This window comes from Tasmannia lanceolata, unplaced genomic scaffold (genome assembly GCF_043159265.1).
Source record: "Tasmannia lanceolata isolate RefF3 unplaced genomic scaffold, GAP_Taslan_0.1 ptg000003l, whole genome shotgun sequence".
Taxonomy (NCBI): Eukaryota; Viridiplantae; Streptophyta; class Magnoliopsida; order Canellales; family Winteraceae; genus Tasmannia; species Tasmannia lanceolata.
Window position 1 is genome coordinate 24,188,945 of NW_027518680.1, and position 15,340 is coordinate 24,204,284.

At 37.4% G+C, this 15,340-nt stretch overlaps 1 protein-coding gene across 1 annotated transcript in view; it reads left to right on the forward strand.

The window, feature by feature from the left end:
- The window catches only part of LOC143854031 (transcription initiation factor TFIID subunit 7-like), a 35,251-nt gene extending 21,592 nt beyond the window's left edge, over positions 1-13,659 (forward strand). The window contains exons 3-9 of the mRNA XM_077363740.1: positions 198-378; positions 11,396-11,551; positions 11,823-11,956; positions 12,257-12,376; positions 12,463-12,532; positions 12,891-13,105; positions 13,221-13,659. Coding sequence (XP_077219855.1) covers positions 11,437-11,551; positions 11,823-11,956; positions 12,257-12,376; positions 12,463-12,532; positions 12,891-13,063 — 612 coding nt within the window. The 5' untranslated portion in view covers positions 198-378; positions 11,396-11,436 and the 3' untranslated portion in view covers positions 13,064-13,105; positions 13,221-13,659. The remainder of the gene's footprint in view (positions 1-197; positions 379-11,395; positions 11,552-11,822; positions 11,957-12,256; positions 12,377-12,462; positions 12,533-12,890; positions 13,106-13,220) is intronic.
- Positions 13,660-15,340: the final 1,681 nt, after the last annotated feature.

Consider the following 15,340-nt stretch of genomic DNA (forward strand, 5'->3'; position numbering starts at 1 on the left):
GATTTTATCTGTTTAAAGGGGGGAAATATCATTTACCTTTTTTTTCATTTTGGGGTTTTCTGGTCAGTTCTTGCCATATTTTTGGGTCTGTTCGTTTTTTTATTAAATGCCATTTTATTTTCTGTTTCTTCCAATGGTGATCTTTATTATGGGCCAATTTTTTAATTTTTTCTTTTGTCTGAATTGGGTTTCTGCAGATTCAATATTTGTGCCACTACTCACTCTTGGGAGTCTAGATATCTCGCTGTTGGTCTGGTTTCAATAGCATTTTTGGTGAGGAGATCCATGCTCACAGAGATGGTGCGTCCTGTCAAGGAGCCTGTTCATTAAGTTTATATCCATTAGACTTTGGTATCTTTAGCATCGGCACTAATTCAGGTAAATCATAGTCCATTCACTTCAACAGTTCGTAGGTTAACACGGTTTATTACACTGTTCCTTTTATATGTGTATTTTATTTCTAAGATATCGGTTTGGGGTGTAGTGTGGAGATTTGGAGTGTACTGTGGAGAACTGAAAATTAAAAAACCATCGTTGTTTTTTCTCAGCTGCAACACTCCAAAGCATTTCTAACATAATATCATTTTCCTGATTGGTTTTACTGATGTGTTTTAAAATCTTCTAAGGTTTTAATTTAGACAAATGCAGATGCTCAGCACCCTGAGGTATATGAATTTAAAAAGCAGGCAAGCATACATAACCATGCCAAGAAATGAGTTCTGATTTTTGACTTTTCCACTTTTTAGATTATTATTTGGTCTTAGTTTTGTAACTTAGAATTAGTATAGCATAGAATGTTTTCTTTTGACTGTATAGGTTGTATTGGCTGCTTGCTGAGAATAAATTTTGAATTTTAGAATTTATTGAATTGTATCTCATTTTTTCCTAGATTTTCACGTTTTCAATTTCTTGAACCCTTTCAATTTTCAATTCCAAACGGATTTTGTAAACGATGTGCAACTTATGATCCAATTTTACAATTGAATTTTTTGGTCCAACGTGCTTACAATTTAACTTTCAATTTTTAAAACATTTCAAATAAAGTAATAATGGATCGAATCCATAAACATAACTTCGTTCTTCCATTACTTCCATTTGTTATTTAGAATTTATGTTCTGAAAAATACGGTTCTGTACATTTCTCATAAAGAATTAATCCACTTTTTTTTTATATCATTTTAAGGCAATAATAGCACTAAAATTAGCTTAAAATCTTACATTTTGAACTTCCTTTTGAAATGGTTGCCTTGGTTTTAATTTTTTATAACTTCAAATCACTCGTACTGAAAATTGACAATTTCATTTTTTAATACTAAATGTGTTTTTTTTTTTTCATGTGGTCCTGATGTTGACAACCTAATTTCAATGCATATGATTTTCCCTTTTATTCTGCACCATTGCGTTTTGGTTTCTTTGATTTCGTTCTTTGACCGTTTAGTGTTTGAAATTAGCTAAGATGCTGAACTTCCTGCATCACGTACAGAATATATCTATATACAAATTCCAGCACCATGTCATGGCTCTTGGATGCATTTTTATCTTTTTTTTTGTTTGTTTTTTATACTGTACCATTAGTGATTAGCAAAAGTACCATTTTACCCATCACCGTTTTACATTTTACATTTTACATTTTCAGACGCATACGAAAAAAGATGACTGCCTTATTTGTTTCACTTTCTTTGAATTTAGTTTTCGGTCTATTATTTCCAAACATATAAATGCCTAGACAGATATAGTTTTTAGTTTTTTACTCCAACTGTATGCATTTACTTTGGGTGTGTCGGTAAAACTGTCCTCCTTGAAATACCATATTTGAGAAAAAGGGTGAGTTTCCGTATTTTTCTGTGGCTTTTCCATTGATAGCCTTCCATACATTAATACCATATTTGATTTCTGAAACGCCCCAGCCTCGATAGGAAAACATTTCTCAATGGCGTGCCTTTATCAAAAGTTATCTTAAGTTTTATAATGAAAACTTGTAGCGGTTCCTGTTATCAAAATGGCTTTATAAATTTATTAGCTTATTTGGGTATCCTTCTCAACTCAACTCAACAAAGCCTTTGTCCCAAACTAGTTGGGGTCGGCTAAATGAATCCTTTAGAAAAAATTCATGCACAAGGTAAAAGGAATCTACTTGGGTCTAATCTTGGTTCTAGTTGGATTCTTCTACGTGGATCATTTTTTTCCATTCTATCCTATCCAAGGTCATGTTCTTTGTTATGTTCCTAGCTATCAAGTATTTCCTCACTGTTTCTACCCAAGTTGTTTTCGGTCTACCCCTACCTCTTTATACTCTATCAATTTGGGTATCCTTCTCTTTGGAAAAAATTTCGGTCGGCTGAAATTTCGGGAAAATATTAAATAATGAATAAAATTCGGATTTTTTGGTGATCTTCTAACATTTTGGACCGAAATTTCAAGGAAAATGAAATTTCGAAATTTTGGTTGAATTTTTTTTAACGTTTCGGGTTTACCCAATTTCGGCTTCTTAGGTAAACTTTTGGCTTTTTAGGCATAATCTCATGATGATCTTGAAGATGCTCACAATTTTAAATAAACTCATGAGATACAAGTTTGAGTGACTTTAGATTTCTCATATTATTAACTCACTCAAACTCTATAGTGATCTATCTTAAAGATACTCAAATGAAGATATATCTAGAGATCACACACAGGCATAATGTGTATATATATGCATCATTTTAGATTCCAAGCCTTTTATTAAAGAGATTTAATGAGTATTACTATTAAATTACTCTCTTTAATGATGGGTTCACATACATTTGCATTTTTCCAATTTTTAAACCATTTTATGTGAACACTATGTAGATCTCATGGATGAAGGGTTATCCCTATCACAACATCCATGATTAGTCTACTATGTTTAGATATAAGGAATCATGACAAACATGAGGTTCATGGTCCAAACATCTATTTCTACATCCACAAACCACTTTTAAAACAAAATAGGCATTAAGCACCAACTGCATAAGCCCTTAGAAAATCAAGATGTGTGCATGTTCCCATCATAAAGCATTTTATGCCAACCACCATAATGAGTAAGTGCCCAATCAATGATACTAGATTCTTATGACATTTTCAATTCTACTCAAATGAATTTGATACATTGAATCTAGACTCATTTTCAACTTCTCTATATAGTGTATTCGTATATGAATTTAGTGAAAGATCCAAGGACTTAGAGAATATCAAGTGATAAACATCTTGGACACAAGCATTCCAAAATGAACTATCATGACTAGATAATTTCATTTAAATTTCAAAGTTCATCTTAGTCATGAGAGGATATCCATTTTAAGCTTTTGGAACACATCTACTTTAACCCATTAAGATTTCTTATACATTTAATGATAATCATTAAGCACACAAGAATGGGATGACGGACAACTAAGTGTAAGAAATAGACATATTTACTCACCTAGGGCACAAGAGGTGTCTAAGAAAGGATTTGAGTGGATTTTCTTAGGCATGGCTTTTTGACCTTTTAATTTTGCTAGAGATAATATACTAGACAAGTTAAATATTCTAAGATCTAACAAATGCCAAATTTGTCCAAAATAGAGTTCAAATATGAAAGAAATGAACTTGATAGTTTAGGTTGAACTCATGGGCTAATGGAGTGGTTGATTTTCATGAAAGCACAAACATGATTTTCACATTGAATTTTCTAATGTGGATTTTCTTTGTAGATGAGTACTACGTGCATAGTGATGTGATTTTGCACTTGGATGGATTTTTCTAAAAGATATGATCATTAAAGCTCAAATATAGTCTAAAAAATATAACATTATTTTCTTTATAGACTATAGATAATAAATGACATGATCATTAAAATATACATACATTCAAGTTAAAATTTCATACTTATGAATATTTATATTCATGAATAACAAGATAAATCAATTAAGCTCATGAAAACTAGATACAAAAATATTAATCATGAAATGAAGTATCTAGAATGAAAAATTCATATGATATGACAGTTAAGCACAACCCCATATATCATTATATTCAATATATGGTTTGAATGGGGGACTTTGGAACCCAAATCACTTTGGTTCCACTCAAGTTTGTTTATGGGAGTATCTTTTCGTATCCAAACAAACTTGTTAGATTTCACAAATCTAAGCTTGCACCTAGATTTGTGATGTCCAAATCTACCACAATAAGTACATGAGTAATGATTAGTAGATGAGGAACAAATAGAATCATAAGACTTTGAGATTAAGCAAAGATTCTTATCTTTTTCTTCTTTTAGTCTTTGATTCTTAATAGAGAGTTCTTCTTTTTCTAATTTAATCTCATTCAATTGAATTTCAAAAATTCTTTTTGATGGGATAAATTAGTTTTTAATTGTTCTTCATTTTCACAAACATGTTTATGTTTTTCATTTAAATCAATGTTTGTGTTTGCAAGGCTTTTATTTTCTTTCTCAGAGGCATTGCATCTTTGAATTAAGTCATTTTTATTTATCAAAATTTTGTTCATTGACTTAATTTTTCATTTCTTTCCAAACTTTCATTTATTTTCGATTTCAAATTTTCAATTTGAATTTCAAAATTGGAAATTGAATGTTTGAAAGAATTTCTTTTGCAAAAGATTTTTGTGAAGTATCTTTTTGTCCAAAAATTTTATCATTTGAAAAGAGAACAATTTTTCTGATAAATATTTTCTTATGAAGTCCAAATATCTTTTGCATTGATGCAATTTGAAATTTTGTCATAAATGTTTGAAGTTAATCCACAACACAATAAAATCATTGCCTTTGAGTTCAAGGAAAATAGTTTTAAATCATTTTAGTGCATTTCCTTGATAAGGAAAACCCCTCTTCAATGACATCTAAGATGTCATATTCTATGGATTTAAGATATGCTAATATTTGCACTTTCCAAGCTCCATAATTCGTTCCATCAAGGAATGGAGGAATTAGAGTGGATCGGCCTATCTCAAAATCCATTTCGATTGTCATTTGATCTTTTCTCTTATAGATTTTTAAAATTAAAAATCTCTTTGAGAGCCTTAGCTTTGATACCAAATGAAATGGAAGTGACAACCCAAGAGGGGGGGTGAATTGGCTAATTAAAAATTTTAGGCTTGATTAGGTGGAAGATTAAAAGTTAATCCACTAATTAAGCACTAATTAGTCTAATCCTTGTTTAAATAAGCATAGTAATGAAAGCTAGGGTTTAGATATTACTTTATCATGCATTCACTAACCCTTGTCCAATTTAAAACATAAAAACAAGTTAGGGTTAGAGTTTACCAATCACCACATGTGCAAGAGAGGAAGGAGAAGAAGAGTCATCCACAAGGCACAAGATTTATAATGGTTCGGTCTATCACAAGACCTACTCCACTCTTCCAAGTTTACCTCCTTGGGGACTCCACTAAAAATGAGGTTCTTCAATGGCAAACCTCCAAGCCGTACAAACACCTCCTCCAATCTCCAAAAGGGACACCCTTTCTGCACGAAGCCTTGCGAGGGCATACTCCCTCTATGCCGGATTCTCCTTTCTTATCGGGCTGAATCGAAGACCCTCATACAATGATTCACCTTTGTTACCGGGCCGAATCGGAGACCCTCTTACAGTGATTCACCTTTGTTACCGGGCCGAATCGGAGACCCTCTTACAATGAAGAACAAATAAAAAGAAAAACTCTCAATGCCTTTTAATAGGCGGATTACAACTTTGTAAGCTCACAATCACTCCAAAGAAAGATACAAATGTAAAGCCTTTGGAGTTCCTCTCGATAAGATGTGGAAATACAAGTTCAAAGAGGTTTAGCTTTTGATAGAAAAGTTTAAGCTAAGAAAGATAGGATTTGATCTTTAAAAAATGTTCAAAAGCTTGGTTAGAAAGGTTTAGATAACGTATATATAGCCTACAAGGAAATATGACCGTTTGGGGGTAAAACCGTAAAAAACTGGGTTGAAAAAGTTAACCTGTGCAAGCCTGAAAGGCTAGTTTTCCACGCCGCGGCAGTCGACAGAGGCACAGCGGTCGCCCGCCCTTATCGGGCTCTCTTTTGAAAATTCAAATTTCAAACCGTTGCGGTCGACCGAGCCAGTGGCGGTCGCCCGATAAGGGCAATCTGTTTGATTTAAATTTAAGCTCAAAAACACTATCCCGGTCGACCGACCCATTGTGGTCGCCTGCCCAAACCATGCTGGATTGTTTTTGTTTCGACAGAAACAATTCCGCGGTCGCCCGGCTAATCCCCGGTCGATCGGCCTGACTTTGTTCGGAGGATGTTGGAATTCCAGCCATCCTTCTGCGGTTGCCCGGGACGCCCCCGTCAACCGGCCCTGCTTAAAATTCCTTTTTAACCTTTAAAATTCAGGGGCTTCGGGCCATGGTCTATGGGCTTTAGTCCTAGGTTTTCAAACACATTTTTGGGTGTGTTGATGGTTTCGAAAGATATAAAAAGTTAAGTATGAAAATCATTTGAAAACCTTTTGAAAGTGCATTTAACATAAAATCAAGAGGACTTCAAATACATTCTACAAGTAAAGAACCTTGAGTCTTCTTGGAATGCCTTTGCTCCTTTGCACTTTCTTGAACTTCTTCAGCTTGTGAGTGAACTTCTTGAACATGTTTGGCTCTTGTGACTTTCTCCAATCTTCAATGCTTGTTGAAAGGTACATGAGGTGTCACCATGGCATGTTCAACTCCAAGCTTCTTCTTGACACTTGATAGGCAACTTGTGGAATCTTTAATTTGAGCTTCTTGACTTGATCATCTCCAAATGGTGATGTCTCCAATGTAGGTGCAAGCTCTTTGATCATGTGTGTGTGGATCCACAAGCCATGTGTTGAGATGAGTTGTGTAATGGCGATATGACATATCAAAATCCTGTATAGAGCACAACATCTCAAAGCAACACATTAGTCCATAAATGCTAATCAATTTGAGTTTGCTAGCATCAAAACAAGAAGGAAAAGGTGAATGTTTGAACCCATGGGAACCCTTGGGCTTACATTACTCTTCCTAGGAGATTCTTGTGGAGTAAGGTGGATGATAGATAAAGTTAAGGCTTAAAAAAAATTTCAAGTTCTTTAGGAGTTTTCGGACGTGGAAAAGTTTAATTGGGATGGGCTATGGACGGTTGGGATTAATAAAGATTGAGTTAAGAGAATCTAATCTACTAAGGCGGAGATGTCCAACTTGTTTTGGGACTTGATCCTACTAGTAAAGAAAGTGTCTTTAGAATAATATTTCTTATAATTGCGTTTCCTTTGAACCTTTATTTTGGTTGAGTTAGGAATTGTTTCCTAATAGTGGCCTAGGTATCTAGGTTGGTTAAGAGTTTTGAGTTTCAACTCAATGTATTGCTTTCTTGGTGAAACAAAGTCTAACTGGAATAAAACTCCTCTAAAGGGATGTCCAAGGTGGTATTTCTAATAATAACATGATTCTATTCGTGTGTTAATCGTTGGTGAAAATGGTGAGTTTCCAATGCCTTAAATAGGAATACTGAAAATCGAATAGAATAAGTAATCGGTGGGTGAGGGCAATGAGGAAAGCAGCGTCAATGGGTCACCGGCTGATTATTTTAAGAGCTCCAGGGGGCTTAGACAGGGAGATCCCCATCCCCATATTTATTCATCATTGTGGCGGAAGCTCTTAGCTTGATTATCAAGAGAGCTGAAGACAAAGGGTACCTAGTCGCTCGGAATCTGTTTCTCACCTTCAATTCGCAGATGATACGTTGTTATTAGTGGAAGAGGGGGTTAATTGTATGCGAAATATTAAAAGGCTTTTCAGGTGGTTCAAAATTATTTCGGGGCTAAGAATAAATTTCGCTAAAAGTGTGGTGGCTGGGATTAATATGGAAGCAGATCAGGTATCAGAAGATGCTAATGCACTTGGTTGTATCAATGCCGCACTACCTGTGAAATATTTGGGGTTACCTTTGGGGTTCGGAATTCTGAAGGCGTCTCTATGGGATCCCGTCATCGAAAGAATTGAGAGGAAATTGGCATCCTGGAAGAAAAGGTATTTATCATTTGGTGGCAGAATTACGCTAATCAAAGCGGGCATTATGTAACATGCCCGTGTACTATATGTCTCTATTCCGAATTCCTGCTTCGATTGCATCCAAAATTGAAAGAATCCAGCGTGACTTTCTCTGGGAAGGTATAGAAGTTAGCAAAAAATCAACATTTATTAAAATGGGATGCAGTCTGTAAAGCTCGAAAGAAAGGGGGATTGGGGATTGGAAAAATCTGACTACGGAATCGGGGTTTGCTCGGAAAATGGCTGTGGCGTTTTGGGACTGAAAAAGAGGCGCTGTGGCATAACATAATCCGCACGAAATATGGTTGTGATTGGGGGGAATGGATATGTGGGACTCCCGTGGCGGGGAAGGGATCCGGGGCCTGGAGATCAATATGTTCGGCACAAGATTCACTCTTACACCATCTCAGATTCAAAGCTGGTAAAGGAGATTCCATTCGCTTTTGGTCAGACTTTTGGATTGGGAATCAAAAGCTTTAAACCCAGTTTCCGGAGGTATTCAGCGTTGCCTCTAACAAACAGGCTAGAATAGCCAACTACCTGAGGTGGAGTGATAACTCTCCTAGTGTCTTTTGGGACATCTGACTCAGACGTAATCTAAAGGACTAGGAGATTGCCTGCTTTACGTCTCTTATTCTGCTTCTGGAGAGCCATTACATATCCGTCTGCTGAGGACGAATGGATATGGTGCCTTGATCCTAGTGGTAAATTCTCTGTCCGCTCTTTTTCCAACATTTGAATGAACGAATGGACCCTGACTCGGATTGTGCTCGAATTTGGCATAACTATGCACCTCCGCGGATTGTGGCATTTATGTGGACTGTAGCTCACAGCTGCATCAACACAATTGACAGATTGAAGTGTCGTGGTTGTCACCTTGCAAACAGATGTGTTATTTGTCTTTCAGAAGAAGAGACCATTGACCACCTATTCATCCAATGCCCTTTCGTCTATAAGATATGGATGGCATTGTTCAGGCTATTTGGTGTCAGCTGGGTGATGTACAACTGTATACACCCGATGATCTGTCATTGGATTGGCATATTTAATGGCTGCCTCGGAAAGAATGTGGTCGGCAGTATCTTACGCGACTTTGTGGCATATTTGGTTGGAACTTAATTCCAGAATTTTCCGCGACAAGGCAAAACCATGGCGCTATATTCTCTTGGAAGTCAAATTATCTATTATTGCATGGGCTCGAATGAACGGAGAGATACCTTATTCTGTTGGATCTATTATTCGACAATGGGGCATCGTATCGCGAGAGAAGAGGAAGTCCACTTTAATTACTCCGAGATGGGATCCACCGCCGGAGGGGTGGTTGAAGTTGAATTTTGATGGAAGCGTTCAAGGGAATCCGGGTTTGGCTGGAATTGGAGGGATTCTTCGGAACTGCAAATGGTCTTACTATCATGACCTATTCAGGACCAGCTGGTTGGTGTGACGCAAATGAGGCTGAGGCGAAAGCTCTCTTGACGGGACTAAAATGGTATGCAAACAACTGAATTGGTCCTCTAGTGATCGAAGGTGACTCCACCAATGTCGTAGGCTGGGCAAGGAACGAAGGAGGCGGTCCATGGAGAATTCACTCAATTCTCGATGAAATTCGAGACCTTGTACGGGATATTCAACCCTCCTTGCAGCATCGTCAGAGGACTGCTAACTCTGAAGCAGATGTGTTGGCAAAAGAAGGGGCCCATCTACCAGCCATTCGATTTGTTTATCAGACTGAAATTGACATCTCACCCTCTTAAGGGGATTACTCTATGTTATTCCTTGTACTCCTCTTTCGGGAACATCTTGTCCCCACTCTGTAACTGCCTGTTTTGATCTTTCTATCAATAAAAGTTAATTTTCAAAAAAAGAAATGAAAAAGGAAAGCAGCGTCAATGTGGAAATGGTTTCCCACAATTTAAATTTTCAAAAAAAAAAAAAAAGTAACTGGTGGGTGAACGACAGGAATTGAACCCGCGCAGTAGTGTTGACAGGAATTGCATCTCCAGATCGTGATATCCAATTCGTGGAAGAAGTCAATGCTGGGAATGAAATCTCTATCCAAATTAGTCCTAGGTATGAACGTTTGGTGAATCTCTCCACCAAAGAAAACCGTCTCTGTAAGTGAAGCTATCACTGGCCTTTCAATTTCCATCTTCGTCCTTGCTAGTTAAATGAAACTCACTGAATGAAGCTCCACCTGTCAAAACGTATAGTGTCAGCCACCATCTTGTGCTTGCTATCATCAGAATGCTAAATCTGAAATTTTCCCGTGTATTTTCTTCAAGATCCATAGACCATAGTATTTGTGGATCATGACCGTCCATGGTAGAGCATAATTTTGCCATAAGGTAGATGATTTTCATTGATGAGAACTTAGTCTTTTTCCAGAGTCTCAAAACCTATGTTGGCTCTTGATCCCTTTTAATGTGATAAAAGCTTTACTCCAATACCCGATCAATGGTCAGCCTTTTCTGAACAATTAGTTTAAAAGCATGCATAGTATAAATTTTGGGAGCTTCAATTCGTGTCCTTAATAGCAACTAATGTGATGGGTTATTGCATGTCGTCAATGCACAAATGCCTTGCATGTGTTCTGTTTGTTGAATGTCCCCAAAGAGGAGACTTGCATGTGGGCTGATTTCAGCACCTTAGCATGTGGAATTTCATAATTTCCTTGCTTCTCCCAAGGAACCTCCTACTCTAGCCTAATCAATCAATTTCAAATACCTTTGTTTTGGTCTCAAATTAGAAGAAGGCAGCTAGTTGAGAAGGACATTGACCTAATGATTTGCATTGAAGCCCCATGGGAATCATGAATTAATGACAGGGCACGATAGCCCCAATTATGGTAGCCATAGAGACCATCTCACAGGAGCGGATCTTCAAAGGATCGAATGTGAAAATGTGAAATACCACTCTCCGGGCGGCCGTGCTATGCAATTCCAGCTGCAAGTCACTGTTTTGGCTATGTCCGATTGACATACTAGCTAAATCAGATGATATAAAGTAGATTTTAATTACTTTGAGTGTATACATTAGACCTAAGAATGAAAACTCAGATGCTTTTGGATTTGGACCTGGTTACAATGTTCACAAACTTCAGACTTGCCATGCTCGAATTCTTGACTGAAATGCATTACTAAGCTCAAGGTTAAAACAAATACAGAAGTTACCCTTCTTTATTGAGAATTCCAAGTAGAATAGCATCCACTTGGTACTAGAGCTCCCCTACAACAGCCAAGTTTTCTTTTGCGCATTTGCCCTGCATCATACCCATTCTTGCATAACACACTGTTTATAGTGTAAAAAAATAATAATAATTCCATTGTTAATTTGTTCATTTTTCTCTGGTTTTGAAGAGCTGGCTCTGCTTTGCTGAATCAAATTAGATTTGTCAAATATGGAAGAACAATTCATACTTCGTGTTCCACCGGCAGTTGCTGAGAGGATTGATCGCCTACTGAGTGAGAATGCATCTTCTTCTGAAGATAAGTCATTGGATTTGTCCTTCTCAGGTATGAAACTCTTCTTCCTTCATTCAGTATCCTGTTTGTAGTTTAGCTCTTTAATATCTTCATTCCTATTAGCAACATGTACTTGATGCTAATTCAATGTTTTTGACAAATCCTTTTTTTTTTAATGGTGTGCCAAATCCTATAAACTCGGAAGGGTTCCATCTTTTGAATACCTTGTCTCATTGCATCTTTAACTTGCATTCATTATCAGAAACTTGCTAATGCCATTATTGGTTGGGATCTTACATCATCTAAAGCTTCTGTGTTGCAGAGGATGGAAGAAGTGGCACATTTGTCATTGGCAATGATCATTTTCCGGCCTCTCTTTTGGATCTTCCTTGCATCATGGAATCATACAAAACATACGATGATAGTGTGCTTATTAAAACTGCCGATGTTGGGCAGGTAATACATTCTAAGATCTGTTACATCACAGTTATTGCCCTACTTGAAATTCGAAGCTCAATTCTGACTTGATGAAGGCTCAATCAAGTGCGAGTAGATCAAGGGACTTGATTGTTTTTATATTAATTAGTTTAAAAATCTTATCCTCTAGTCTCTTGTTGATTTTTGTGTAGTTTGGTTTGGTTACTAGTTTCGTTATGGTTTTAACTTTTAAAAGAAATATGAGTTATCCTTCTTAGGGAACTTGGCGATGCTTTTTTTTAGTCTATCAGATTAATTTGAGTTTGTTGGCTGTGACAGATAATTACAGTGAGGGAAAATGGCGATCCAGCCCCGGAGGGGGTCGAGTACAAGCATGGCCTTACCCCTCCAATGAGAGATGCTCGCAGGAGACGGTTTCGTAGAGAGCCCGATCTAAATGTATTCACCACTACATTCACTCATAATTACATTCTTATTTCTGCATTTTGTCTTCGTTGTAATCATGCGGTCTTTTGCATTTGCAGCCGGAGTTTGTCCAGCGGGTTGAGAAAGATCTACATGACATTATCTATAGAAAAACAACAGATAATGTTGATATCCTTCATATTTGTAGTCACCATTCTTTCAATTTAAATGACATGAACACATGGCAATTACTGAAATTATCTGATATTTGCATGGGGTTTGTGATTTAATCGTGTACCCATTGATTTGTTCTTCAATATAATGGCTCTACCTTATTACCTGAGCCATTGGGATTGAACCACACCCCATGATTTCTAAATCCCTTTGCTTCAACCGTAAAGAATTGAGGCTTTGGTTTTAAGTTTTGATGACATATCTTCTAAAATAAAATTTTGGACTACTAAAACAAGATTTGAAAAAACATTTTCGATAATTGTATGTACATGAACATCTGGTGCTTAATTCCTTGACCAAGGATGGAAACCACATGTTGAAGTGATTGAGCAGGAGGAAGATGGTGATGATACCAGGCGCAGCAATGCACGTGAGAAAACCGCGGCCCTGCCTCCACCAAAGCCAGATGTTCCAGAGGCCGGAGTGAATAGCGGTGGTCCGGAGCCTGAAAGAAGTGACTCCGATGATTCTGATGATTCTCTATAGGAAGATACATGGGAGAATTTGATCCATTTTGTGCATATGAAGGTATTTATTATCAGCTTTTGGGTGCTAACAATCTGTTATGGACTAACTTGCTGTACTTTTTATTACTACATTGCCTCTTACTCCCTTATATTTGGCTACCTTTGAATGCATCTAGATCCTCCAAATTGTGGGCCCCACTGTGGATTATATAGCCCGAGTCCCGTTGATCATCGCTTTGATTACTACGTTCTCAACTGCCGGGATGATACTAACAGTCATATTGGTGGCTGTGGAATGGATGAATGGATTATGATGATGATGATTTAATTACAGACAATGCACACAAGTAGTTAAATAAATTTTGGGCTTTGGTCCACCCATCACACACCTTCAATCAGATGTTCCCATGTTTGCTGTCTACCAATTATTCTACATTTGTGATTATGTACATCTACAGCCTGAAATAGTTGTGGTTCGTTAAAGATGATAGTTAATCATGGATTTGTTATTCCAAAACCCTCGAAACTCTCCCTTCTAAATAGAACTTTTTTATTCTTCCCTCAAACCTTTACCCATGTTGGCATGTTGGCCTCTCCAAAAACATATGTTTTGCTTGGATGTGCGTTCATTGGGTCTGATCGGTTGCCCGTTGTTAATGACTGCATACAGTTTCCCTACCTTTTCTTCTTTTATTTCTCATTTTCATTTAGGCCACATTGTCATTTTGATTGTGGGAAAACATATTTCTGGCGGAAAATTTTTCCTTTGCAAATTTTCATTTTTCCACGATGTAGAGGAAAATGATATGGTCGTAGTTTATCATGTAATGCTAAGGGACAAATTATATGGTGCCCGAGTGGGCATGCTCGTGTAAGTGGTACGATGAGCATGCTGCCCTTGATATTTGATCCAACAGCTGCAGAGATTTGATGCTGTTGGATCAAATATCAAGGGCAGTGCCTTTTGCACGAGCATGCCCGCACAGGCACCATATAATTTCTCATGCTAGGGAAACTGGTTTTACAACCGAGGAGGAAACTCAACAAATCAGTTATTGCCACCACATCCCAAGTGAGGTACAACTGTTCTTTGGTTTAGGAAACTAACCAAGAATGTATGTTTTTTTACACATGGCATATTCTGATTGTTGGTTTTGCACATAGGTCTTACTCTTTGGTTACTATATCATTTTCCTAGTTTATTTAGAGGAATACCATCATAAAATGGAGGCCCTCTGAATAAAAACTTGAACTGAGGTGGTTCAGGCAATCTTTTTCCATATGTAACCGAAAATTTGAAAAGCACGACATTTCAGAGGGCATTGAATGAAGAGAACCTGAGATAGGGCAGGAAATAGAGAAAAAAATTTCTCTTTTTAGAATAGATTTTTCTCTCACTGTTTTCCAGCCCCTCAAATTTCTCTCTCATAATAAATAAAGATTCCATGAAATTTTTTTCTGGGTTGCCAAACATATCCTAATAATAACAAGGAAGATGACAAATAAAAAGGAGATATGATAGCAAAACGGGATTCCGTTTTGGGAACAAAAACAGGCATCGAGCATTGGAGCCACGTCGACAAAGACAGTGGGAGGGAGCTCAAATCCCCTTAAAATCAATAGATACACATTTAAAAGGGTCAAATCAACAATCATTTCTGTCCCTTTTTATTTTCCAAACGGAATCCCATTTTCAAAGTGTTTTCCAATAAGAAACTAACCAACGAATACCCATCTTGGGCGATGCCCATTCAATCCAATCTCTATTGTTGGTAAGTTCTGTTTTTGGTCCAAACCTCCTTTATGGGATGACAAAAATGAACTCAGATTCCTCCCTCTGTGAGGATGCATGTTAGGTACCTTACCGATACGCCAAAAGCTCTAGAACTGATGGAATGCGTTAGGCAAGGCCCTTTAAACCTGTCCCATACCAGGTTGGGTCCCACCCAGTCCCATACCTAGGGAGGCTCCTGCTCGGGACAGTAGCAATGCAGTAGCCATAGGAGGCATTCTTACAGACCTGGTAGGAGCCGCAAGAGCCTCCTTGCTGCATATTCTCAATTAGCCCAGAAAAACCCTATGTACCTTCTGTAACCCCACGCCATTCTAATTGAGCTTCAACTTTCCATCGGGAAAGCGGTTCAAGAACCTATGGATAGAATCATCCTCAAAAGGGTTGCCATTGAAATACCTCTTGGATCTTATCTCTGCCTAAATCAATTGCTCAAAGCAAAACTTCTTCCACATGGAGTATGCCCTTTATTAATTACCAAATATGGAGGGTCAGAACAGTGTT